Raw genomic sequence first — 24927 nt, 5'->3', positions numbered from 1 at the left:
TTTAAGAAGGGGGTCCCCAGATCCCCCCCCCCCCCCCATGTGAATGAGTATCAGGTACATCGTACCCCTACCCATTCACCAAAAAAAGTGTCACAAGGTAATGAAAACACAAACACAGTTTTTGACAATCCTTTTATAAAAAAAATAAATAAATGAAACATAGGGGTTAATTTACTAAAGACAAATAGACTGTGCACTTTGCAAAGTGCAGTTGCCCTCCACAAGAGCAGAGTTTAGTAAATGAGCAGAAGCTCTGCTGACTTCCATCATCCAATCATCTGCAAGCAAAAATGCAGTTTTTTAAATTTTCCTTGCATGTGATTGGGTAATCTTTAAAAAATGAAGGCTTACCTCATTTACTAAGCTCTGGAGCAACTGCACTTGCAGAGTGCAACTGCATTTTGCAAAGTGCACAGTCTATTTGCCCTTAGTAAATAGACCCCATAGTGTCCCCCGATGTAAATCCACCGTCAACTACCCCGCCTGCCGCACCCGAAAAAGACAAAGAAAAAACAAAGAGCCCCCCCTGTCCCAAAGCACCCAACTCCCCATGTTGAGGGCATGTGGCCTGGTATGGTTCGGGGGGGGGGGGGGGGGGGGGGCAATTTTGGCGTTTTTTTTTTTTTTTTTTTTTTCATACTTTTTAATTGTTGGCTTTATTTTTTTACAATCAGCTGAGAGCGGGGAAACCCACTGACAGCTGATAAATCCATTGGTTGTTCAAAATCAAAACAAATACCACATTCAGTATTTAACTTCAAATTTATAGTGAATGCACTTGCACAATTGTTACTGCATTTTACCACATATTACTAGCTGTTAGTCAACTCTTAGTGAATTGACCCCTTTTGTATCATAAGAATTAGTCTACCCCACACCTGCTATGTGGATCGTGTTATGAAATTTACCTGCCACTTTTAGCTCTCCTGTGCATCTTTCCACATAAGTACTCAGAGTGGGGTGTTTCACCCGGCAAATGAACTCGGACCCCTGGTCTGTTTTGGCTGATATGGATACAATGAGACTTGCGGTACAGGAGTAGGTCTTATCAGGGTCCTGTGTAACATCCATTTCTAGAATCTTATATTTATCATCAGAAGACAATTCATACAGATCCGGCCTATCTGCGTCTCTCCGTAACCACTTCACCTCCAGATTGTTGGGGAAATACCTCCGGATCTCACACTGCAGCTTGGCTTCTCTTCCGTGTACTAAACATGGGACTATGATGTCATCCAACTGTGGACACGAATCTGCAAGACACAAAAAGTTAACATTTGATGAGTTTTAGTTTAGTTAGTTTTAGCTTGAAGTGGCTGACAGGCTTGGTTCACATATATGAGAATTAGATGCGTTTGGAACCAAATACAATTCGCATGACATGTGACCTGGCAGCCTTCTCTATAGAGGCGGTTCACATATGTGTGGGCATTGCTATTTTTAAGAGTCCTGTATGATGTTAGGTACAGTTCAGGTGCAATTTCAAGTGTCACTTAACAAATTCGCACCTGAGCTGGTGAATAAAAACTGCACCGGACTCCTTTGAAAAATCACAATGAAACCATAACCAGACATACACTATAACACCAAAAGTATTGTGACGCCAGCCTTTACACGCACATAGACTTTAATGACATCCCAGTCTTGGTCCGTAGGGTTCAATATTGAGTTGGCCCACCCTTTGCAGCTATAACAGCTTCAACTCTTCTTGGAAGGCTGTCCACAAGGTTAAGGCTGGGTTCACACTGCTGTATGGAGCGGCTCACGGCAGGGGTCTGCTCTGTTCCTGTTCACAGTTTCAGGTCTGATTTCAGTCCAAATTTTGGATGAATTCAGACCTGAAACAGACCAGAGGACACACAGGGCTGCTGTGCAATTCGCTCTGGAGCCGCTCCATTGAGAGCCAGTCACAATCTCCTGACATGCGAAATGTATGCTGGGAAACGCACATCCAATTCGCAATAGCGTGAACCCAGCCTTAGGAGTGTGTCTATGGGAATGTTTGACCATTCTTCCAGATGCTCATTTGTGAGGTCAGGCACTGATGTCGGACAAGAAGGCCTGGCTCACAGACTCCGCTCTAATTCATCCCAAAGGTGTTCTATCGGGTTGAGGTCAGGACTCTGTGCAGGCCAGTCAAGTTCCTCCACCCCAACCTCGCTCATCCATGTCTTTATGAACCTTGCTTTGTGCACTGGTCCAAATCATTTGGTGGAGGGGGATTATGGTGTGGGGTTGTTTTTCAGGGGTCTGGCTTGGCCCCTTAGTTCCAGTGAAAGGAACTCCTAAGGCGTCAGCATACCAAGACATTTTGGACAATTTCATGCTCCCAATTTTGTGGGAACAGTTTGGGGATGGCCTCTTCCTGTTCCAACATGACTGCACACCAGTGCAAGGTCCATAAAGACATGGATAAGGGAGTTGGGGTGGAGGAACTTGACTGTCCTGTACAGAGTCCTGACCTCAACCCGATAGAACACCTTTGGGATGAATAAGAGCGGAGACTGCGAGACAGGCCTTCTCATCCACATCCGTACCTGACCTCACAAATGCTGTTCTGGAAGAATGGTCAAACATTCCCATAGACACACTCCTAAACCTTGTGGACAGCCTTCCCAGTAGATTTGAAGCTGTTATAGCTGGAAAGGGTGGGCCTAAAGACTAAGATTGGGATGCTATTAAAGTTCATGTGTGTGTAAAGGCAGGCTTCCCAATACTTTTGACAATATAGTGTATATGAACCCAGATTAAAGGTTATTTTTTCCCATTTTGGATAGAATAAGGGAGGGATATAACCCCTGTCAGTTTACTTTTGTGCCATTTCTTCTGTCCTGGTGGGGAGATTTCACTTCACTTCCTTTCCCATGGCCAAAACAGGAAGTGAGAGCAATTCCCCCCAAAGTGGGGGAATCCCTGGAACTAGTGTCCCCATTGCAAGATTTACCATCTATTTCTTTTCTGATGACAACCCAAAATTTGGGATTTTCTTTCACTCCCGGTGATAACAGTAAACAGGTCAAATAGAGAGGATGGATCTTCCTAACAGGAGCACAGACAGCAATACAAACCTCAGAGCTTAACCCAAAAGAAGGAACACCAGACCAAATTCATAAAGAAACCAAAACAGCTTTAAGGATTCACAAAGCAGCCAACACATTTCACGGCAAAACACGCTCCGCACCCTTCATCAGGGCTCAGTAATGTTTGCTAAGGTTTAAATGGACTCAGGGAAGCAGATGCAGAGAGAAGCTTGAAGGGTAACTTTGCTTTTGTGAAAAAAATTGCAAATAAACAAAAAAAATGTAGTGTATTCAATTGTGTACAACTGTACATATTGTAATTGAATGTTATTACAATGACCTTTCCTTTTCAATCTGGAGTTCTGTAATTTTCTGTAAAATGCAATATGGCTACTGGAGGGGTTCTGTACATTAATGGTGTACAGAGTATCCAACAGAAATGTAATTTCCTGCTTGTGTGAATGGCTCACTGATTTTCCCAGAAGTCTGCACTAAAATGTCCGATTTTGAGGCCCCCCCCTGCAACAAACATGTAATTTTTAGTGAGATACTCCTAAAATGAAATCACGTCTAAAGGGATGCTGACCCTGCAATTTTCCTCATTAGAGCCCTGCAGGTGCAGCAGCGGACTGATAATTATAAATTCACTCCTATACAGAAGAAATAGCTATTTGTCTGTGTCCATGTGCACAGTAGCACATGGACACAAACATATAGCTATTTCTTCAGAATAACAAAAGGTAGGACTCTGCAATAAAGTTTGTTAAAATAGTTGCCATGTACATAGATTACACAGAAGGAAAGGTTTTTTTTCCCAACAAAAGCGGAGTCACTCTTTAAGCTGGCCATACTGTACACTAGTAGAATTTCTAATCGTTAGTGGGGTCTAACCGACATTGGTGACAAGAAAATTGAAAGGAGCAGGATGGAAAATATTTATTGAATTTCTAACAATGCGAGTAAGTTCACATTGGAGGCGGGTTTGAAATCGTGTGCGTGTTCAGCTGAACGCGCACGATTTCAAACCCGCATTTCATTGCGAGTTCAGGGGCGATTTGAAAGACATCTCTGTGGGTTCCTGCACAGATGTCTATTAAAATCGCCCCGAGTGCAGGAACTACTTTTGGAAATCAGTGCAATGCCGACATTGCGGCGTCGCACCGATTTCCAAAAGTAGTTCCTGCACTACTTTTGGTGATTTTGGGGGTGATTTCAATAGACATATGTGCAGAAACCCACAGAGATGTCTTTCAAATCGCCCCTGAACTCGCAATGAAATTCAGACGGTGCCGTTGCCAGCAATAGACTGCAATTTGGCATGCGATTTGACATGTCAAATTGCCCCAACATGAACGGGGGCTGAATGTGGTTTTCGTTTGGGAAAGTCCATTCATTCTAATATGTAATAAACAAAGCTAATTTTAAAAAAAAATGACATTCGTTGTTGAATGTGCTAAGGAACATTTTCACACAAGCGTTTGCTTGAAAATCTACTGATTTACGGCCAGCTTTACTGCTTTCAAAACATTCAGATTTCTCTTGCATCTGCTACCCTGGGTCCACACAAACATTTGCAAACATTACTGAGCTCCGATGAAAGGGGAGCGTGTTTTGACCCTAAAACATGTTCGCTGTCTTACGCGTATGTGTCATTAAAGTTGTTTTGGACACTTTATGAATTATGAATTCTGGTGTTGTCAGGATCTGGATCACCTACCGGTGGCACTCTGCTTCCCAGAAGTGGAAAGTTGTAGCTCTGGTTTCCACCAGTGGGTGTCACTCAGCCGCCAGCAGATCCCAGTAATCAGCTTCCACCTGATGCTGGCTGCTGGGAGGGTATTTAGATCCTCTCCTACTAGTGTGCCTGGCTCTGGGGGGCCTGGCCAGGACCGGCATGTGAGAAGACGTGTGTCTCACAGCTCCTCTCCAGCACAAACGATCCTCTCCCAGCAGCGATCCAATGGTGAAACACGGCTTTGCAGCTGGCTACCGTCCCGGTCCACCCACCAGCCCTCTCTACCCGTGGGAAAGCAAAGAAAAAGGAGGAAAAGATGACCTTCAAAATCCAAGATGGTGCTGCCTTGCACAGTGCACACTGAGGGGCAACGAAAAGGCCAAAGAAGGGTCCAGCAGAAGGACACAGAAACACCAGGGTAAGGACTACCCGAGGGACATGTTATATTATGCCCAAAAGCTGGGGGGACACCAGGAACAGGGCGCAGGTGGGTCTGCTGAGCCGTCACATGCGACAGCCCAAGAGACATTGGAGCAGAGTTCACTGCACACAGGCTGGCACGGAGAGCTTGAAACTTCAGTAGAGCAACCCCCCTCCCTCCAAACAGACACTGACAATGAGGAACCTGAACAACCAACTCTGGCTGAAATACTTAGGGCTGTATATGTCTGCACAGCCTCAGTGAACACCCTTAAAGAGCAATTCGGTGGGCTGAGAGAGGTTTCCCTATTAAGGCAAGACTTTCAAAAGATTAGAGAACGCACGACTGCTGTGGAAAGCAGGTTGACCGACATTGAAGATAAACTCCCGCCAGTTGCTTGGGAGGCCCATGCCGCCTATCAGCTGGCCAAAGACATTAAGAATAGAGCAGACGACATGGAAAATTGCCTGTGCCGCAACAATATCTGTATAGTAGGATTGCCAGAGAAAACAGAAGAGAGAGATACCACCACTTTTGTAGAGACCTGGCTGACCGAGATATTTGGGAAGGGGGCCTTTTCCCCATTCTTTACAGTGGAGCAGGAGCACCGCACACCAGGTCGCCACTGCAACCAGGAGCTCTCCCCAGACCCATTTTGGCCCGGCTCTTGCACTACAGAGACAGAGAAGTGGCATTGAGGCACGCATGAGAGAAGGCCAACGTTCAGGTAAATGGGGTTAGAGTGTCATTCTACCCAGACTTCTCTGCAGAAGTACAGAAACACAGGGCCAAATTCTCGGACATGAAGAGGCATCTGAGAGCTCTGCAGCTACCATATGCCATGCTGTACCCCGCCAAGCTAAGAGTTACAGCCAACAGACAGGCCCACTTCTTTGAATCGGCTCAGGATGCAGCCATGTGGCTGGACTGCAATGAACAGGCCCTACGCCACCGTGACAGAGATGAAGAAGGGGATAGACTTGCCTGATGCACCTACTACTGAAAACATTCGGAGACTCATACAAGTGCCTTACAGAAAGTTTGTTTGAAGCTCACGTATTGCCCCCTTGATGGAGCTGTTATTCCTCCCTTGATCCTGCACTTACCTGTCCTTTCCCTTTTTTCACGTCCATTTATTTTTCTATTCCCCCTGGATCTCGTTCCTATGTCAGGAAGTTTATACATATGGGGAATTTCCTTGCCTTATGCTGCTGGCAGTCTTGATATTACCACGCGAACCGTGAGCTATCTGGTGAAGTAGGCAAGAAAAAGTGCATTGGTTTCTGTTTCAAGTTCAAATACAACAGCTTGTCCTGTTGACGGCCTGGTTTTTTGTTTTTTCATATTAAGGCCCCTTTCACACTGTCGGACCGTTCAGGTCCGCCCGTCAGTTTTGTCGGCGGACCTGAACGGGCGCTCCATGCTAGTCTATGGAGCGACGGATGTCAGCGGTGACATGTCCTCTGACATCCGACCCGGTCTGATCCGCTAAAATCAGACGGATGATACTACCTTCTCATCCATCCCTGGCAGATCGGGTGAGATCTGAAGAAAACGGACATACTGTCCGTTTTCGTCTGATCTCTCCATAGTAACCAGCGGCGCTCGACAAGCCCCTCCCCGCTCAGTGAGCAGAGATGGCCCTGTCATCCGCCGGCTCAGCAGAGATCAATGGAGAGATCTCCCGCTGAGCTGGCGGACAGAGGCGGACTCCGTGGCAGCGGATCTGCCTTTAGAGAATGAAGCCTAAGGCCTCATGTACACTGCTGCTGGTAAACGGACGTTTAGGAGCAGTTGGGCATTTTTTTCAACTGCTCCTGAATAGGGATAAGCCTAATACCCCCTGGTTCGGTTCGCACCAGAACCTGCGAACGGACCGAAAATTCGTGCAAACTTTAGAACCCCATTGAAGTCTATGGGACTCGAACGTTCGAAATCAAAAGTGCTAATTTTAAAGGCTTATTTGCATGGTATTGTCCTAAAAAGGGTGTGGGGACCCGGGTTCTGCCCCAGGGGACATGTATCAATGCAAAAAAAGTTTTAAAAACTGCCGTTTTTTCGGGAGCAATGATTTTAATGATGCTTAATGTGAAAAAAAAAAAGTGAAATATTCCTTTAAATATCGTACCTGGGGGGTGTCTATAGTATGCCTGTAAAGTGGCACGTGTTTCCCGTGCTTAGAACAGTCCCTGCACAAATTGCCATTTTTAAAGGAATAAAAGTCATTTAAAACTGCTTGCGGCTTTAATGTAATGTTGGGTCCCGGCAATATGGATGAAAATCAGTGAGACAAACGGCATGGGTAACCCCCCCCCCGTCCATTACCAGGCCTTTTGGGTCTTGTATGGATATTAAGGGGAACCCTGCACCCAAATTAAAAAAAGAAATGGCGTGGGGCCCCCAGGCCCTATATACTCTGAACAGCAGTATACAGGCAGTGCAAACAAGACAGGGACTGTAGGTTTTTAAAGTAGTGTTTTTAAAGACAGGGGCTGTACATTTTTAAAGTGTAGTTCCAGCCAAAAAATCTATTTTAAGCTTTTTGGAAAACATAGGGAAGGGTTATCACCCCTGTGACATTTGTTTTGCTGTCTGTGCACCTCTTCAGAAGATTTCACCTCACTTTCTGTCCCAATGACAAATGTTTTTTGACAATTTGGGGTTTTTAGTGAAACAAGGATTGTTGGTAAAGCATCAGTGGAGAGGAGACACATTTTTCCCATATAAATTCTTACAGGAGAGAATTTCCCTTCCTAGGGGTAGATTTCATCTAACTTCCTGTTGTCTCCTTTCGTTTGCAAGTAGGAGTCGTTTTTAAGTTGGATGTTTAAAGTAGGGGCCTGCCCTATATACTCTGCAGAAATTGGGGCCTTATGTGTAGGTGTTGCCACAACACTGTAAGCCCTAACAGTTACTCTTGGTGGGCGCAGGAATGGGCCCTGCTGTGAAATATTAGATCAAGAATTGTAATTACATGCACCTGTTGAACAGGGGCAGAAAAATTGGGGCTTTGGTGGTGGTGGTGCTGGTGCCACAACACTGTAAGTCCTCACAGTTACTCTTGGTAGGTGCAGAAACGGGCCCTGCTGTGAAATATTGGATCAAGAATTGTAATTAAAGAAAAATAGGTATCCTATATGCTAACGCCCTCCGCACGAGGAACACCTCCACCGCGCCACTGATTCCACAAAAAACCTGAAAAATTACTAAATAAATGTGTTACTAAATAAATAAATAACTAAATAGATATGTATGCACCAATGAAAGTGTTTAAATAATACTCAACACTAGTGACAGTGATTATATGGTAAAATGGTGAAAACCAAAAATGTTGAGCTGCCCCCTTCAATGTACAGTATAACTCAATAATATATTTTAATCCTACATATCGATTAATAGACCACAAAGATGGTAAACCGACACCTAGGCTAAATGGAAGGCGCTCAAAAACAAAACGTGTATACCTTACAGTGTACAATAATGGTGACAACCTCTTAATAATCAATGAGTTACCTAAGTAAAACAGTGTACTTTGCAGTGTGTGATCGTGGTGATAACCTCTATTCGTGAGTCAATCACCTAAATACAATAGTGGTGATACCCTCTTTAGGTGAATCAATCACCTAAGTGTAACACACTGAAATACCAGTGACCCACAGAAATGTATATATATATATATATATATATATATATATATATATAAAACCTGAAAAAATAAAATAAAATTAAAGATGAACATACAAATGTATAGTGTGACCATATACATTAATACACACATATAAAAGTGACAGCAACTAGAAAAATGAACACGTGCAAGTTTTCCAATTCATGCTGCAAAAGTTAGAAACTTCATCTACAGTTCATGAATGAAAGCAGCCTCCAAACCAGCTGCAAGTGACAGAGGATAGTGACGATAAATTGAAAATAAAATGTCCCACACAGATGATTCCTCAGTGATATGTGTCAAATGATGAGTAACTTCGTGCTTCTTTCACCTCACCACCGTGCTAGTGAATTGTAATTACATGTCTATGTTAAACAGGGGCAGAAAAATTGGGCCGTAGGCACTGGTGCCACAACACTGCAACCCCTCACAGATACTCTATTTGGAGCGCAAGAATGAGCCCTCTTGCAAAATATTGCATCGAAAATTGTAATTACACACCCTGTTAAACAAGGGCTGAAAAATTGGGCCTTAGGCACTGGTGCTGGTGCCACAACACTGCAACCCCTCACAGATACTCTAGTTGGAGCGTAGGAACGAGCCCTGCTGCAAAGTATTGCATCAAAAATTGTAATTACACGCCCCAGTTTAACAAGGGCTGAAAAATTGGGCCTGAGGCACTGGTGTTGGTGCCACAACACTGCAACCCCTCACAGATACTCTAGTTCGAGCGCAAGAATGAGCCCTGCTGCAAAGGATTGCATCAAAAATTGTAATTACACGCCCCTGTTAAACAAGGACTGAAAAATTGGGCCTTAGGCACTGGTGCTGGTGCCACAACACTGCAACCCCTCACAAATACTCTAGTTGAGCGCAGCAACGAACCCTCCTTGAAAAATATTGCATCGAAAATTGTAATTACACGCCCCTGTTAAACAGAGGCTGAAAAATTGGGCCTTAGCCACTGGTAGCGGCGCCCAGAACCAAAATTATTCTTACAAGCTATCAGCATGATCATTGAGGAGGAAGAGGATAGTCACTCAGCATAACAGGATAGTCATTCAGCATCAGCATAGGCAGTCTTGAAGGGATCTGAAATTTCAAAAAAAATTATTCGGTTACATCAGCATCAGGTGCTTGGTAGCTGGTGGTGATCCAAGACTGATTCATTTTTATGAAGGTCAGTCGATCGACCGAGTCGGTGGACAGGCGCACCCTGTGATCGGTTACAAAGCCTACCAGCAGCACTGAATGGGCGTTCCGAAAGAACGCTGGATGCAGGACAGGCCAGTAGCTCAATTGCATACTGTGCAAGCTCTGGCCAGTGATCCATCCTCAAGACCCAGTAACTCAGAGGATTTTCGGTGGGAAAGGTGTCAAATTCAGATCTTGCCCCTAGGTATTCCTGCACCATGTAAAACAGACGCTGGCGATGGTTGCTGGAACCGATCATACCTTGGGGCTGCGGACTAAAAAATTGTCTGAACGCATCGGTCAGGCGGCCACCTTCTCCACCGCTCCTTCTTTGACTGACCGAAGCCTCAGCAACACGTTGTCCAGGAACAGGAGTTTGTAACCTCCCAGTCTCTGGGAACGCGTTGCACAGACCTTTCTGCAAGGCCTCCTGAAGATGTTTCATCCTCTGCTACCTCTGCGATGGCAAGATAAGGTCTGCAACCTTACCCTTGTAACGTGGATCAAGGAGGGTTGCCAGCCAGTATTGATCCCTCTCCTTGATACCACGAATACGAGGATCCTTCCACAGGCTTTGCAGGATCAGGGAGACCATGCAGCGTAGGTTTGCAGAGGCATTCGGTCCGGAGTCCTCTGGGTCACTAAGGACGACATGATCCGCAGCCACCTCCTCCCAGCCACGTACAAGTCCATGGGTTTTTTGGGACTGTAAATAATCCCTTGAAGACTGCTGCTGATGCTGAATGCCAGGCTCCACCTCCATGCTGACACAATCCTCCTCTTCCTCCTCATCCTCTTCCTGTGTGATCGGCGGGCACGCAGGAACACTGTCTGGATAAAGGGGGCCTTGAGAGGTAAGAAAGTCCTCCTCTTCCTGCCTCTGTTCTGCCTCAAGTGCCCTGTCCGTTATTCCACGCAGCGTGTGCTCCAACAGGTGGACAAGGGGGACAGTGTCACTGATGCATGCACTGTCACTGCTCACCATCCTCATGGCCTAATCAAATGGTGACAGGACAGTGCATGCATCTCTGATCATGGCCCACTGGCGTGGGAAAAAAAAACAAGCTCCCCTGACCCTGTCCTGGTGCCATAGTTGCACAGGTACTCATTGATGGCCCTCTGCTGCGTGTGCAGCTGCTGCAGCATGGCCATCGTTGAGTTCCACCTGGTGGGCATGTCACAGATTAAGCGGTTCTTGGGCAGGTTAAATTCCTTTTGGAGGTCAGCCAGCCCAGCACTGGCATTATATGACTGGCGGAAATGCACACAGACTTTCCTGGCCTGCCTCAGGACATCCTGTAAGCCCGGGTACCTGCCCAAGAACCGCTGCACCACCAAGTTAAGGACGTGAGCCAAACAGGGCACATGGGTCAGTTGTCCCTGTCGGAGGGCGGAGAGGAGGTTGGTGCCATTGTCGCAAACCACCATTCCTGGCTGAAGCTGGCGTGGCGTCAACCACCTCTGAGCCTGCCCCTGCAGAGCTGACAGAATCTCTGCCCCAGTGTGGCTCCTGTCCCCCAAGCACACCAGCTCAAGCACCGCATGGCATCTTTTGGCCTGCGTACTTGCGTAGCCCCTTGAACGCCTACGGAGCACCGCTGGTTCCGAGGACAAATCAGCACAGGAAGAGGCCATGGAGGAAGAAGAAGAGGAGGGGGTGGAGGAGAGAGGTGTGTCAGAATCACCAGTAGTAGCATTTTGGAGGCGTGGTGGCGGAACAACCTCCAACACTACTGCACCTTGTCCTGCATCCTTCCCAGCTGCCAGAAGAGTCACCCAATGCGCCGTGAAAGATAGGTAACATCCCTGTCCATGCCTGCTGGACCATGAGTCAGCAGTAATATGCACCTTACCGCTGACCACCCTGTCCAGCGAGGCCAAAACATTGCCTTCCACATGCCGGTAGAGACCCGGAATCGCCTACCATGAGAAAAAGTGGCGTTTGGGAACCTGCCACTGAGGAACCGCACATTCCACAAACTCACAGAAGGGGGCAGAGTCTACCAACTGAAAAGGCAGCAGTTGAAATGCTAGCAATTTAGCCAAGCTAGCATTCAACCGCTGGGCATGTGGATGGCTGGGAGCGAACTTCTTTTGGCGGTGCAGCAGCTGGGGCAGGGGAATTTGCCTGGTAAAATCTGACGTTGGTGTACCGATAGCAGATTGCCCGCAAGTACTTGGCTGTGACACACCTAATTCTACACCTTCATTCCTCTCAGTGCAGGTTTCAGAGAGGACTGAAGGTTTCAGAGAGGACTGAAGGTATAGTGGGGTTGGAGATCCCAGCTGATGAGGAGCAAGGAGGAGCTTTGTTCTTTGGTGTGGGTCATTTAGGTACGCTTGCCAATGAACTGCATGGCAGGTCAACGAACTGCATGGCAGGTCAACATATGTCTGGTCAAGTATGTGGTGCCCAAGCGGGTGATGTTTTGGCCACGCGAGATACGTTTGAGACATATGTTGCAAATAGCAGCGGTGGGATCTGATGCACCCGTCTCAAAAAAGGCCCACACCAAAGAACTTTTGGAATAACGCGCAGAGACAGCAGCACCCTACACATGCAAAGCTCTTTGGTGTGATGCAGTCGGTTTGCTGCGATTAAGCTGGCCCCTGGAGGGCATTCTGCCTCGTTGGTGATGTGCCTCCTCCTCCTCCTCTCTCCCATCAGGCACCCACGTGGAGTCAGTGACCTCATCATCCCCTCCCTTCTCATCACTGGAGCAAAGCTGGCAGTATGCTGCAGCTGGGGGAACATGACTGCCAGATTGCTGTCCTTCTTGGGCACCCCCTCTGTCTGGGCTCACGTTACTGCCTTCCTCTAGCTGAGTACCATCATCGGAGCCTTCAAAACGCTGGGCATCCTCCTGGAGCATGTACCCAATACTGTGGTCAAACAGTTCGGGGGACTCCTCAAGAGGACATGGTGGGGCTAGGGAAGGAGTGATTGATGCAATTGAGCCAAGGGAAGAGGCCGCTGCTTTGCCAGACAACGTATCCTGAGCCTGGGTGTGAGGATGAGAAGGATGAGGATGGCTTGGGCATCCACTCTACCAAGTCGTCTGCATGTTGCGGCTCAACACGGCCAGCTGCAGAAAAAAAGGCCAAGCATGTGCCACGGCCACGTGCTGATAAGGATGCACCGTGTCCACGACCAGCACTGTTGCCTCTAGACACAGAGCCTGCTTGTCCTCTTTTATTGGCTTGTGACTGTCTGCCTCTCCTTGTTGGCCTTCCAGACATACTAATGGCCTGCACTTCAGTGAGATGTAGCTGCACAAAACTGGGATGTATATATATACTGATTATGCAGCAGCTAGCAGAATGCCTGCCTGTGGTATTAATAGGATCAGAAGAAGCACACCAGCACTTGTCTTCGGGTAGCTATAGGTGCAACTGTGCAGGGTACACAGTACACTAACTGTAAATACTTCAAGAGCCTGCCTGTGCTATACATAGGATCAGAAGAAGCACACAAGCACTTGTCTTCAGGTTATTATAAATTAAAAGTCCGCGCTTAGGACTTGGAGGGTTGCAGCCTACCCCTAAATTAGTTCCCAATTAGGACTAATAAGGTATATGTATAAAAGAGTGGGGAAATGGCGCTACCCTATTGGGGTCTAAGGTAAAATAACCAATTACAATCCAGATTTAGGTAAACATAAATAGTGCTGGTCCCAGTGTAATTAACACTTATAATTATGCGTGACGATAATAATAAACGTGCACTAATTCCCATACAGTGATATAAAATACATATATCTATACTGTGGCAGTGTGCCCCTAAGGGCAAGTAACAATGATGTGCAGTACTCCCGTGTTTATTCAATGTGTACTTACATTCCAAAGGGCTGTATGCCCCTTAAAACAAACACCAGCATTAGTGTATATTCAAAAAAAAACAGTATGTGCATGCAGCCCAATTGGCTGCTGCATATAATGAAATAATCAAAGTGGCATCAACTAGTCTAACCGACATCCAACCATGTGTGTATATATATATATATATATATATATATATATATATATAAAATAAAATAAAAATCACAATAAAAAAATATTTAAAAACATAACTAAAAATAAAAAGTATTATAAAATTATAATGTAATTACATGTGACATATATACCATGGTCTATAAAAGGTATATCAAGGCTGTGTATGCATAATGCTACAGTAAAGTCTCTGTGAGAAACCAAAATCTCTGTGTAGTCCATTAAAAATAATAAATAATAAAGGATAGTAAAGGATGAAAGTCACCGTTGATTTTCATCCTTTATTATTTATTATTTTTATTGGACTACACAGAGATTTTGGTTTCTCACAGAGACTTTACTCTAGCATTATGCATACACAGCCTTGATATACCTTTATAGACCGTGGTATATATGTCACATGTAATTACATTATAATTTTATACTTTTTATTTTTAGTTATATTTTTAAATTTTTTTTATTTTGATTTTGATTTTATTTTTTATTTTAATATATATATATATATATATATATATATATATATATATATATATATATATATATATATATATATATATATATATATATATATATATATATATATATAATATACACACACACATGGTTGGATGTCGGTTAGACTAGTTGATGCCACTTTGATTATTTTATTATATGCAGCAGCCAATTGGGCTGCATGCACATACTGGGTTTTTTTGAATATACACTAATGCTGGTGTTTATTTTAAGGGGCATACAGCCCTTTGGAATGTAAGTACACATTGAATAAACACGGGAGTACTGCACATCATTGTTACTTGCCCTTAGGGGCACACTGCCACAGTATAGATATATGTATTTTATATCACTGTATGGGAATTAGTGTATGTTTATTATTATCGTCACGCATAATTATAAGTGTTAATTACACTGGGACCAGCACTATTTATGTTTACCTAAATCTGGATTGTAATTGGTTATTTTACCTTAGACCCCAATAGGGTAGCGCCATTTCCCCACTCTTTTATACATATACTTGTCTTCAGGTAGCTATAGGTGCAACTGTGCAGGGTACACAATACACTAACTGTAAATACTTCAAGCTGCCTGCCTGTGGTATTAATAGGATCAGAAGAAGAACACCAGCCCTTGTCTTCAGGTAACTATACTGTAGGTGCAACTGTGCAGGGTACACAGTACACTAACTGTAAATACTTCAAGAGCCTGCCTGTGCTATTAATAGGATCAGAAGAAGAACACAAGCACTTGTCTTCAGGTAGCTATACTGTAGGTGCAACTGTGCAGGGTACACTTTACACTAACTGTAATACTTCAAGAGCCTGCCTGTGCTATTAATAGGATCAGAAGAAGAACACAAGCACTTGTCTTCAGGTAGCTATAGGTGCAACTGTGCAGGGTACACAGTACACTAACTGTAAATACTTCAAGAGCCTGCCTATACTATTAATAGAATTAGAAGAAGCACACAAGCACTTGTCTTCAGGTAGCTATAGGTGCAACTGTGCAGGGTACACAGTACACTAACTGTAAATACTTCAAGAGCCTGCCTGTGCTATTAAAAGGATCAGAAGAAGAACACAAGCACTTGTCTTCAGGTAGCTATCGGTGCAACTGTGCAGGGTACACAGTACACTAACTGTAAATACTTCAAGAACCTGCCTGTGCTATTAATAGTATCAGAAGAAGCACACAAGCACTTGTCTTCAGGTAGCTATAGGTGCAACTGTCAGGGTACACAGTACACTAACTGTAAATATTTCAAGAGCCTGCCTGTGCTATTAATAGGATCAGAAGAAGCACACAAGCACTTGTCTTCAGGTAGCTATACTGTAGGTGCAACTGTGCAGGGTACAGTACACTAACTGTAAATACTGTAAAAACACCTGCCTGCCTGTCAGTATATTAGGAGGAGAATAACAGGAACGGATCTAGATAAACTGAATACAGTGTATATATATATATATATATATATATATATATATACACACACAACACCTAGGATGCATATATATACACAATACTCTGTAAGTGCAGCTAACTGACTTGACCTGCCTACTCTAACTTAAATCAAATGACACTGTCTCTCTGTCTATCTATCTCTCTCCGCCGCAGCAACACACTACACAAGGTCGCCACGCAGACGGCCTTATATAGTGTGGGGCATGTACTAAACCCCCTGAGCCATAATTAGACAAAGCCACACTGGCTTTGGCCAATTACGGTTCTCTGTACACACGGCGCTGTGATTGGCCAAGCATGCGGGTCATAGTGCATGCTTGGCCACTCATCAGCCAGCAATGCACTGCGATACCACAGTGAATTATGGGCCATGACGCGCCACTCGAATTTGGCGCGAACGGCCCATATGGTTCGCAATTCGACCAACGGTCGAACAGGCGATGTTCGAGTCGAACATGGGTTCGACTCGAGCTCGAAGCTCATCCCTACTCCTGAACCCTCCTCCATGTTATCTTATCAGTACATGTACACTGGTTCGTTTATATTCATTTCTAGGCAGTTGTATTTAGAGGCTTTTTTTGGAACGCAAAAAAATGGATTCAGAAGCTGTGTTTAGAGGTTTAGAGATTTCAAACGCGGATAAACACGGCAACTTGCATTTAGCAGCATTTTGTTTACAGCCGTTTTTCATTTTTGGCTATTTTGAAAAAAAATATATATTTTTTTCCAAACGCTTCTGGACGCAAACGCAGCTAAACGCGACGAAAACGCAGCTAAACGCCTGTTTTTAGACGCTGGTTTCTAGCTGTCAAGTTAAATCTTTCAGGAGGGGTTGAAAACGTCCCGTGTACATGAAGCCTTAGTTTACTTATACTGAAAGCTGCGCATTGATGATGCTGAATTCTGGAACTGTTGTTCTGCAACCACTGACAACCGAGATGAAAGGCCTCTGGCTCATGCTTAAATCCCCCAACCGGAGACTGTACTGGCTGGTATTGGCCCCATTTTGCCCCCCAGAGGAGGGGACCCCTGAACCTACTCAGCCCTATGGGCCCAGATATGCTACAGAACTCTCCGGGGGCTGTACCGGAATCATACTCCCCACTAAGGTCATGAATTATTTCTCCCAATGGCTAAATTACCAATAATTTCCTGGAATGTGAGGGGCTTAGGCTCCCCACTTAAATGTATGATGATATCCACTTGTTTGAAAAAATATCACCCTATGATTTTATGTATGCAGGAAACACATTTAACTAATGAATCTCAGTGTTGTCTTAAATATGCTTGGGTGGGAAAGGCCTACCATCCCACTCACACTTCCTACTCGTGAGTGTAATGATACATGGATCAGTAGACTTCCAAGAATGTGATGTTTGTATAGATGCTGAAGGAAGGTTTATTTTCTTGCATTGTCGGGTTGGAAAGGTGCAGTGTATCCTGGCTTGTGTATATATACCCCCACCGTTTACTGTGGCGGTGCTCCGGCTATTGCTAGCTTACTTGGAGAGCCGACCAGATTTGCCACTACTGGTGGTGGGGGATTTTAGTTGCTGGTTGAGTCCCTCCATGGACAGACCCCCGAACTTGGGTGTCTGTCCATGGAGGGACTCAACCAGCAACTAAAATGGAGTGTGGCTCGGGGTTAAATTTGAGTACCATTAGCGGTAACCCCGAGCCACACTGGGGATTGCATTGCAGGATCCTAGTGCGGTGTACTTACCTTGTCCCCAGGATCCTGCAATGTCCCCCCGCTGTGTCTGCGGGTTGTGTCCTACACCCCGATGTCCTGTGTGTCGGGCTCCATTCTCTGCGAGCTTTGCAATGCATGGCGGCGGCGCCTGGTGGCAAATTCAAAAAATTGAAAATTCATAACACATACAGTACACTGTAATCTTACAGATTACATGACTAAAGGATTCGTCAACCTTGGGTCCTTACCATTAGATTAAAGATACAGACCGCGTGACATGGGTTTTAAAAGGCCACAGCAGCCCCATTTATTAACCAAATAATAAATAACATAACGTGAAAAACACGTAACACATACCCGTAAGAACAAAAATACTATCCAACAGCAAGAGGTCTTTGGGTGTATTAAAAAAGGCACACTTTATGACTTTAATGGTCTATATCCTCAGCTGTACCCCAGCTGGCTCGGGGACGCTCGGACTTCACGCCAACTTCCATATTCCCTTCCCCCAGGGGACTTATCTCCTGGGAGAACCACCGCTAACCAAAGGAAAGCGCCATCCTTAGATGGGCCCCACTAATCCTGTGACCATGCAAAATTTTCACTGACCCCCCAAAGACCCCTTGAACCGCCACATGAGCTTGATTGAAAACCTCATTCAAGCGAATCCCTCCACACCTGCAAAGCCCCAACCACCCCTTCCTGAAGGCCAAGGGACCAGATGGCTATACCCACAGCATTCAAATGAACACCGTCATCTCTCCAATATCAAACAGACTGATCCTCCAACTCCCTGTGTCAGACCACTATCCCTCCCAGCCTGGCCACAAACCTCCCAATCTCCCTGTTCAACTTGGTTCTGGCTTTGTTCACTCGGGCTACGGAGCGGGCGAAACGCCACCTCTTTGTCGCCACAATATCTGACCATACTATGATGCAGCCAGGGAAATCACGCAACAGGCGCAAAACATCAAACTTTATATCCCTCGCCAAATCCCTGGCTGCACGTACCCCTAAATCATTGCCCCCTGCCTGGAGAACTACCACATTTGGTGGCCTGTCAACTCTTGAAAAATAATGAAATTCCGGGAGAACCTGGCCCCACATCATTCCACGAATCCCTAACCATTTTAGGACAGCCTCACTCCGTGAAATGCCCAGCTGTCTCCCATACGGTCGGACATCAGCCCGAACAGCCCCCCAGAAAACATATGAATCCCCCAGGATCCACACCAGCCCAGGAGGAAGACCTGAAAGGAAACAAAAAGGAACATAGAACCATGCACAACACTCAATGACACTTCAAAGCAGGTGAGGGCGAACATAAATCTTAAAACGATTGACTCCCACCTCCCTATCCGTCTCACTACCTGGCCGCTTCTGTGGCTGCCCCCACGCGAAAGGAGTGAATATTTAAATTGTGAAACCTCCCTGTCCGCCTGCTTTAAACAACGGCGAAAAACGGACAAAATTTGAAAACGCGACAGGGATGAACCATCTTAGTGCAATAAAAAGGTCCCCGACCCCCTCGCTTCAAGATACCGTTGCACAGAAGAAACCGGACAAACAGACGCCGGCAGCACCCGAAACAATGACACAGAAACTCCTTTTCCCAACTGATCCGTTTTAGACTTACTAATATGAATCTGAACACACTCCCCTGACATTGTCACGTCTGTCAATTGTAACCCCCCAGCCCCCGACCTGTTCTTACTCACCAGCTCCCCAATACGCAACACCCCGAAAAGTGCTAATGCAAAAGCCACCGTGAACAGCCTCACCTCATAATCAGAAGTACAAACCCCTGGCAACAGCCCCACTAACTCCTGAAGCAACTCAAATGAGACCGGGCGCCTAGAATCCGGCTGCACTCGCCCCCTCCGAAACCCCTTCATGGCCTGGCACACCCTAAAATACTTCGTCACATCCATCAGGCCTTGAATCCGAAAGAAAAAGGCTAAGGCAGCTAAACTCTTGTTCATTTTCGACACCGATGTGCCCCGTGCAAACCCATTCCCAATAAAGTACAGCAGCAAAGCCAAGTGCTCCTGTTGTGAAACACTCCTCCCAACTGAACTTACCAGGTTAGACCACTCACCCCACACCGACGAGTACGCTGCCCATGTACCCCCCGGTCACCGATCGACGTAACAGCTCCTCCGTTACTCTAATGCCAGTCTCCACAGCCTGTCTGGACAAGGAACTCCCAGTTGCTCCGACTCCGGCGCCAACCTTCGAAACCTTGTCCACTGAAAACGAGACATAGAATTGGCAATGGAATTCAAAACACCCGGGACATGAACAGCTTGTACAAGACAATTCAAACTTAAACACCGTAAAACCAAGTGACGCAGCAATCGCACCACCGGCGGCGAAGAAGCTGACAAGCTCGATATTACCTCCACCATCCCCAAGTTGTCGCAGTGAAAACAGACCCGCCGGTCCCGAAATTTGGAGCCCCAAATCTCAACCGCCACCACAATCGGAAATAGTTCCAGCAACACTAAATTACGCAAGAACCCCGCCACACTCCACTCCTCGGGCCACGCCGCCGCGCACCAAGCCCCTTGGCAAAAAGCCCCAAAGCCCGAACTACCCGCCGCATCCGTGAAAATGTCAATGTCGGAGGCTGCCACAACAGGGGCCATCCATAATGACCTGCCATTATATGTGACCAAAAACTCACCCCAAACCCTCAGGTCGGCCTTCAGCTCCCTCGAAAGCCTGATGAAGTGTTGTGGCATAAGGACCCCCACGGTAGCAGCACAGAGACGACGACGACTAAAGACGCGTCCCATAGGCATGATGCGGCAGGCGAAATTAAGCTTACCCAATAACGACTGCAACTGCCTAAGCCTCACCTTCTTTGCCACCAGCGCCTCCGCCACCCCCCGACGCAAGTCTTCCAGTTTGTCGCTCGGGAGCCGACATTCCATTAGACGCGTGTCAATGACAATGCCCAAAAATTGTATGACCGTGGAAGGACCTTACGTTTTACCCGGCGCCAAGGGAATCCCAAAACGGGTCACAATAGATTCCAAAGTGTGCAACATTACTGAGCAGACTGAAGAATCCGGGGGACCAATGCAGAGGAAATCATCGAGATGCAGCTCCGACCTCAACTGAGTCTCTTCCCGAACCACCCATTCCACAAAGGTGCTGAAGACCTCAAAATATGCGCAAGAAATGGAACAGCCCATCGGAAGACACCGGTCAAGATAAAACTGCCCCTCCCAACGACAACCCAGCAAATACTGACTGTCCGGGTGCACTGGTAGCAAGCAAAAAGCGGATTCAATATCCGTCTTTGCCATCAATGAACCCTGGCCCAACTTCTGAACCCAACGAATTGCGGCATCAAAAGAGGTGTACGACACTGCAGCCAAATCCGGAGAAATCGCATCATTCATCGACGTCCCTTTTGGATACGACAAATGATGAATTAACCGGAATTTGTTGGGTTCCTTTTTGGGGACAATCCCCCAAGGGGGACACGTGTAAAGGCGACATGGGGGGGTGATGGAATGGTCCAGCCATTCTCCCGAGTTCCAACTCCTTCGCCAACTTGTCAGAAACAACCTGGGGAACTTGGCGGGTTGATTTTAAGTTTTGGTGCCGAGGCGACGGGGTCACTGGCCCCGAACACGGGATCCGAAAACCGTGGGCAAAACCGTCAGCTAAAAAAGTGCCACCTCCCTCCGCGGATACCTATCTAGATACGGCACCATTGCGGGGAGGTTTACCAGCGTCTTACCTTTTTGAAGTCGACTCGGCTGGTTGGGACTTTCCTTTAAAACACTTGGCATAACTGTGGGAGCCCCCGCAACCAGAGCACTCGTGCCGGAAACGACAGTTCGTGCCAAAACAGCACGATCCCTCGTTATTCTGCCAACAAAATCCTTTTCGTTGTGAGGCCGACTGCCCTGCGGTACCTGAACTGCCGCCCCCCCCCAAGAAAGGGCTGTCCCGAAACCCGTGCCTGGGACATAAGCTTCATCCAAAGCCCAATGTCCTTGTGATCCCAACGCAAGCCCGGATGCAAAGCCTTGCGCTGTCAGAATTGCTCGTCATAACGCAACCAAGCAATACCCCCATAAACCCGATAAGCCTCCCCAATGGCATCCAGATAACAAAAAAGCAGAGAACAATTCTCCGGTGCTTTTTCGCCAATCACGCTAGCCAAGATGGCAAACGCCTTAAGCCAATTCGCAAAAGTGCGAGGAATAAGCCTCCAGCGACGCTTCTCTTCCTCCTCCTTCTTCTTGCTTTCGTCTGCTTTCCCTTTGTCAATATAAAATTTTTCCAATGGCAAAAGAGAGAATATTTCGACATATTCCCCTTTCCAAATTTTTTCCCGTACGTCTTGCTTCAAATGAACCCCCAGTGGGCCCTCGAAGCACACATAAATTTCGCACTTCGCTGCATCCGCCAACCGCACCTTATCCTCAGCCGACTCCTTCCCCTTACTCGCATCCGCCCCAGTCACGTCTGTCTGCGACACGGCCGTCACGCTATCACCGGAGGACACCCCCACCCCCGAGACCGCCACCGGCCCCGTTGCGGGAACCGTGGTAGGAAAACTCGAGATCCCGCCCAAGGCTGCCGGAGCCCAAGCCCCAACAGGCCCTTGCAATGTGTTAGGAGTTCCCGCCGGGTCAAAACGGGCCAACAAATCCCAAAAACCTGCAAAAAATGCGGACAAAACCGGCACGGCACCCGCATCTCCCCCCACAACTCCTGATCCACCTGTACTAGCCCCCGCAGAAACCCCCACTTTACCCCCCCCACCTGACTACTAAGTATAGGTAAAATTGGCGACTTACCAGGCTGCAGCCGCACCGCCACACGACTAGCCGTCTGTCCGGATCCCAGCTGACTCCGTAAGGCAGGACGCCTCCCGACCGACCAAACATCATCATCTGCGCTGGTAATCTCGCCGGACTCAGCCGAAGAATCTTGCCGCGGCGACGTCCCCTGCCTCCTTCGCACTGACGACTCTTCACCTGGGCTCCCGGAAGCCTCCTCTTCTGCCCCAGGCACAGTTCTCATCACCGAAGAGCTGCTGGGCACTGTAGTACCCCCAGCTGCAGCAGGGACGCGCTGTCTCTTTAAGGGGGGTGTCCCCCAGCTTGAAGGCTTGCACTGCTCCTGGCCTGCGATCCCGCTGGCAAACCAGCAGAGGGCGCTCCAACCCCCCTTCCGTTCGTATCAGCTCCTCTCTCCTGCCGAGTTCCCCTCCGTGCAGCGTCTGTGGAGGGAGCCGAACGCTCCGGAGCCCTGCGTCTGCGGCTGGCGGGGGACGATGGCGGCACCCCCCCAGTGAGTACCCTCTGTTCCCGCGGCTCCTCTTCACTCTGAGCAGCTGAGGGGCATGGCCGCCCCCAACCGCTGATACCGCTGCTTCTCCCACGCCGAGCCGCCCTCCCCACCGTGACATCCATGCGGGGGGAGGGGGATGGCTGCCGTCTGCTCCGGCCAGTGTTGCGAGCTGCAGGAGAGCGCCGGGGGGTAGGATTCCTCCCAAGGCCCCCACCAGAACTGATAGGATGCAGCCCGGCAACAAGCCCTGGAGGGTCCCTGGGACAGGGGCTCCTTCTAGCCTGTTGAGCCCGTGGGACAGGAGATGGGCTCAGGCGCTCCAGAGGGTGCACCTTCCTAGCTCGTTTTCACCCTGGGGGAGAAGGGGCAGGTGAGGGGGAAGCTCCCGACCCCCCAAGCACATCAGATAGCTGTTGTTGTAGCCACTGAGGGCCCCGCTCGACCGCTGCAGCCTTGACCTGAGCCAGCAAGGCTTCAAGATCACTCATCTCCCTATTTCTCTACCTGCAGGTGATCCACAAGGGTGTCCCTAGAAGATGTCTCCTCTCCAACTTCTCTGAGTGATGAAGAATCCACCCCCTACACCGGACCCCAAGCTTCTGGACCCTGCCCCATCTGCTTTCTACCTCCAATCAGGTAAGAGATGACTTCGTGCCCCCACCACTGACCTGACTGACCGTTACTTGACCCCTGTTCCTCCCATAGTCATGCAGCCCCTGCGTCCATTCTCTCCTATGGGTCTCACTTTACTGTATGAAATTATTTCACAACCCTTTTGTGCCTAGTGACTTGTCCAATGCCCTGCGTGCAGTTTTATATTATATATACTGTACTTTCTGCCTGGAAACTTGAGATTGTCCCTTTACGTCAAAAGCGGTTTTAGACCAGCTAGAAAACAACAATAGTAAATTAGAATACTTGCAGAATTGAGCGATAGTGAATTGTGGGGGAATTAATTTTATTATTATTATATTATTATTTTTTATAATTATTTATAGTTATTTATTATATTATAATTTATGATTTTGTGTTTCAAACTTTATCATACCCAGGATGTCTACTGGACTCTTGTTTGGACAGATTTAGGTGTGTCATTGCTAAGAATTACAAGCCTACAATATAAAACGCCAAATTTCTATGCAACAAAAATCTGACATAATCATACCGCTAGGGAGGTTAATAGATAGTAGCGCTGCAATATATATATATATATATATATATATATATATATATATATATATATATATATATATATAAAAGGGTGCCCACGTGTCCCGGATTGCCGGGGACTATCCCGTAATTGACATCTCTGTCCCCGGTCCCGGGCACCTTCATTCCGGGACAATACCTGTCCTGGAATGAAACTGGCACTGGGAACATTCAGGAATTCATGGGACAGGGGCGGACTGAGCTGCCATATCACTGGCTCTGGCTCCACCTCCACCTGACTGTACTCCTGATCACTGGTTGCTATAGCCTCGGCCAATCCCCAGACGACGTCCTATCGTGACGAAACGCGTAGGGAGGAGCCTGTGACGCTGACGTCATTAGGTTTTTCTTTGTGATTGATGGGACATACACAATAAGCAGGCGGAAGCTCGTGGAGATGCCGCGATCCTCATGTTTGGCTACACGCTGTTAATGGATGAAGATTTTTGTAAGTGCAATCTTTTTAGCTCAATAAATCACACTACATTGCAATTTTACACTATGGGAGCCTTTCTTGTTTTTGTCTTTTGAGTACCATCTTTACAACTGTGAATATCGGCATAGGTTTGTGGGTGACCTGATAATTTCCCAAATGCCTGGTGAGACCACTGTTATGGTGGTCACCTCGAGCTGGTAAGGAGCCTCATATCTCACTTGGGTGTGAATCACTCTGGATGCTGGACTCACCTATGTCACGTTTCCTCTGAACATATGCACTCTGGTCAT

At 47.0% G+C, this 24927-nt stretch overlaps 1 protein-coding gene across 1 annotated transcript in view; it reads right to left on the bottom strand.

The window, feature by feature from the left end:
* LOC141147616 (uncharacterized) overlaps nucleotides 1–24927 on the bottom strand; it is a 46571-nt gene that overhangs the window by 15025 nt on the left and 6619 nt on the right. Inside the window, exon 2 of the mRNA XM_073634848.1 lies at nucleotides 909–1253. Coding sequence (XP_073490949.1) covers nucleotides 909–1253 — 345 coding nt within the window. The remainder of the gene's footprint in view (nucleotides 1–908; nucleotides 1254–24927) is intronic.

The sequence above is a fragment of the Aquarana catesbeiana genome, linkage group LG06, assembly GCF_042186555.1.
Source record: "Aquarana catesbeiana isolate 2022-GZ linkage group LG06, ASM4218655v1, whole genome shotgun sequence".
Lineage (NCBI taxonomy): Eukaryota > Metazoa > Chordata > Amphibia > Anura > Ranidae > Aquarana > Aquarana catesbeiana.
This window is presented reverse-complemented; position numbering and strand designations above follow the sequence as displayed.